This window comes from Galeopterus variegatus, unplaced genomic scaffold (genome assembly GCF_000696425.1).
Source record: "Galeopterus variegatus unplaced genomic scaffold, G_variegatus-3.0.2 Scaffold1005, whole genome shotgun sequence".
Taxonomy (NCBI): domain Eukaryota; kingdom Metazoa; phylum Chordata; class Mammalia; order Dermoptera; family Cynocephalidae; genus Galeopterus; species Galeopterus variegatus.
Window position 1 is genome coordinate 365,738 of NW_007727116.1, and position 3,290 is coordinate 369,027.

The window sequence follows — 3,290 nt, forward strand, 5'->3', positions numbered from 1 at the left end:
TCGGATCCCACATACAGACCGGCCGCTCACTGGCTGAGCAAGGTGCAGGCGCAACACCGAGGGTTGCGATCCCGTTGCCGGTCCCGATCCGGTACGGGCGCGACACTGAGGGTTGCGATCCGTTGCCGGTCACGAAAAAAGACAAAAAGGACAAAAAAAAAAAAAAAATGGGGCCGGCCGTGTGGCGCGCTGCTAAAGTGCGCTGCTTGGGAGCGCGGTGGCACTCCCACCGAGGGTTCGGATCCCACATACAGACCGGCCGCTCACTGGCTGAGCAAGGTGCAGGCGCAACACCGAGGGTTGCGATCCCGTTGCCGGTCCCGGTCCGGTACGGGCGCGACACTGAGGGTTGCGATCCGTTGCCGGTCACGAAAAAAGACAAAAAGGACAAAAAAAAAAAAAAATTTAAGGCAATGGTAATATTTTAAAAATCATTTCATTCTCATAATCTTATTGGCCCAAAACACATGAAAAGTTATGATAATTTTTTTAAAAAAGCAAATAATACTCAATATTTTGAATTTCTCTTACCTTTAATAGCAGTTCTGTGACTTCATAATGTCCATACGAACATGCATTATGAAGAGGCACAAGTCCACTAATGAAAAAAGGCAAATTAAAATATTTGATTTTAAACAACTTATTGTCATTTATCCATGAAGTGTTAATAATCAAAATCTAATAAATCCCAAGTTAGATTAAAAATATTTTTAACTATTTAATAAGAGAATTCAAAGAATAGCTATGTTCACACTTTTATATGTATCTTGTTTTCTTGTATATAATCCTTAAACATAATGACAAAAATACCAATTAGAAGAACATTTAGGTAAAAGGAAGATCATGTGCTAATTGAAAAATTGCATGCTTTATAAACCAAGTATTTAAAGGAAATAAATGTTAATCGGTAGTGAATTGAAATATTCCTATTATTTTAATTCACTTTCATGGTAATTTCCACCATAAGAATTAAATATCCAAACTACTATATCTTGCACATCAAAGTATTCTGAATGAGTCAAAAAACCCCTTTTTGTGGTGTACTTCTCTTGATGACCACTCACCTATTGTACACCCATCTTTTTTTCAGACATGAGCAAGGAAATACAGATGTACAAGAACATCAGGCATTTATGCCCCTATCCTATTAGCACACCATTCACATAAGGCACAAAACCTGGTGCAGGCAAGAAAGAAACAGAGCACCGAAAAGAGCATATATGAAGTGGATAGATTCTCCTTCTGACAACTGTCTCTAGTACTGAGTTCATTTCTATGCTTCTTGACATGGAAAGGGGCAAAGTGAAAGAAACCCCCTCCAGGGCATCTCTTCTTTACGCTGCCAATCACAATATAATATGATCTACCTGAGCTGGGTAGTACAGCCAATTATCTTTTAGATCTTAAGGTGAGATAATGAGAAATGTTAGCCCATCACAAAGGATAGCAGACCCAGTGTTCCTATATCCCTGGAGATTAGATAGGAAACTGGTACAAAGTCTTTCACAATTCACCTATTCATATAATAAATGATATGACTGCTTTCTTGGTTCCCAAGCATCCCTCTTCAATATCAACCTTCATAAGGACCTTCTAGGTTTCCTCAGTTTAGAAGTCCAAGATTTCATCAGAGTAAAAAAACCACACAAATTAGAATATTACATACTTATAATTTTGGTGTATTAATAAGAGATGATCCTTTAATACCTGATGAGTATGATAGTTATATTACTGGATTATCACAATTTTCAATTTGTTTTATCTTTTTAAAATGCAACTTAAGAGGTGAAAAACAATGATTGCAATCAAGAAACAAATTTTAACTTCAAATAATAGAATTGCAATAAAATTAAACTGATTAGAAAATTATAAGACATAGCCTTTAATAAGTAGGTTTGTAAAAATAAAGTTTAATATCAAAGTTGTAAACATTCTTAAAATGCTACATAAGCTGTAATAAGTAGAATATATGACTTTGTCTAGTGCTTAAAAACTTTGGAGTATCAGATGATGAAAACATAGCATAACAATTCATGAATGAAACCATTAAAAAGAAGGAAACTGATACACCTACCCTTTGTCTTTTGCATGAACATCAGCACCATGCTGAAGAAGAAGTTGGACTATTCGAACTCTGTTGTAGCCCGCTGCTAGATGTAAAGGAGTAGACTAGAAAAGAGAAGGAAAAACACATCCCCACCTCAGGTTAAAAAAAAAAAAAAATTTCTTGCTTTGCCATTTAATCTGTATTCAGATTTAAACACATTGAAAGTTAACACAAAAAAATACTGGGTTGAAATGCCAAAAATTCACATTTCATAACTGGATGAGAGCCAGTCACTCTCTCAGGAGCAAATTCTAACTTCTGTGCCATCCATCTATTTCTCTTACGTGTTTCCCAAGGCCTTTGGTAATCAAATCCTATCCTACTTACCCTACATTATTATTTCTTTCCAACACGAACCATTGTCACTGTTCTGAGAAGACGTATTCCCCATAGCTAGAAACTTTCTTCCATATCTTACTTAAATTCTGTCCTCCTTTTAAGTTCCAACTCTTAAATCCCAATTCTACCATAACACCTTATCTAAAGATCTATCTCTCAAAATTTCTTTAATGGGAAAGATTGAAAAGCATCCCTGAAGAACTATTTAAAGTAACTTTAGTGGAAACATAAAGGACAATGGACTCTATTCATTCTGTGTGACTGCTAGTAATGGTCAAAACTAATTTGCTACACAGGATTCAGTGAAATATGCCAACAAAGTATTGAATTCTTTTATTTTAAATAACACATATACAGTATAAATATAAGAGAAAAATATAGTTCTGCTTAATTTTAATTTGAATTAAGCTATTTAAAGGTTCTCTGCTAAAATTTAGTAAGGTAATTAAAATAACCAAACCTCACCTTTTAAAAAAAAATCAGAAATAACTTCATTTTAATTAAAAACTTCTCTGTAACCACAGCAATATTCCACCTTTGCTCATTTAAAGTTTAACACCGTAACAGGTTTTCACACAGGCTCTAATATACTTTAATGTACTCTCATTTTTCCTGTCTTCTATTTGGGGTCCCATGACTTAATAAGATTTTCAATTTATTTTCTTCACATATTCCAAATGTCAAGATACAAAAGATTTACTTTATACTATACTATCTATTACTGCTTTTAAGACACTCCATAGTTTTATATATTCTGGCTGTCTCTAAGTTTGGAAAATATTTTGAGGAAAACATGGTTATTAATAAGACAAGGTAGATTAGAAGAAAGTCCTGAATAGGAACT

The 3,290-nt window shown here is 34.6% G+C and overlaps 1 protein-coding gene across 1 annotated transcript in view; it reads right to left on the reverse strand.

Moving 5' to 3' along the window:
• TNKS (tankyrase, TRF1-interacting ankyrin-related ADP-ribose polymerase) overlaps positions 1–3,290 on the reverse strand; it is a 246,637-nt gene that overhangs the window by 80,823 nt on the left and 162,524 nt on the right. Inside the window, exons 6-7 of the mRNA XM_008574165.1 lie at positions 2,075–2,169; positions 532–598 (exon numbers count right to left, since the gene is read on the reverse strand). Coding sequence (XP_008572387.1) covers positions 532–598; positions 2,075–2,169 — 162 coding nt within the window. The remainder of the gene's footprint in view (positions 1–531; positions 599–2,074; positions 2,170–3,290) is intronic.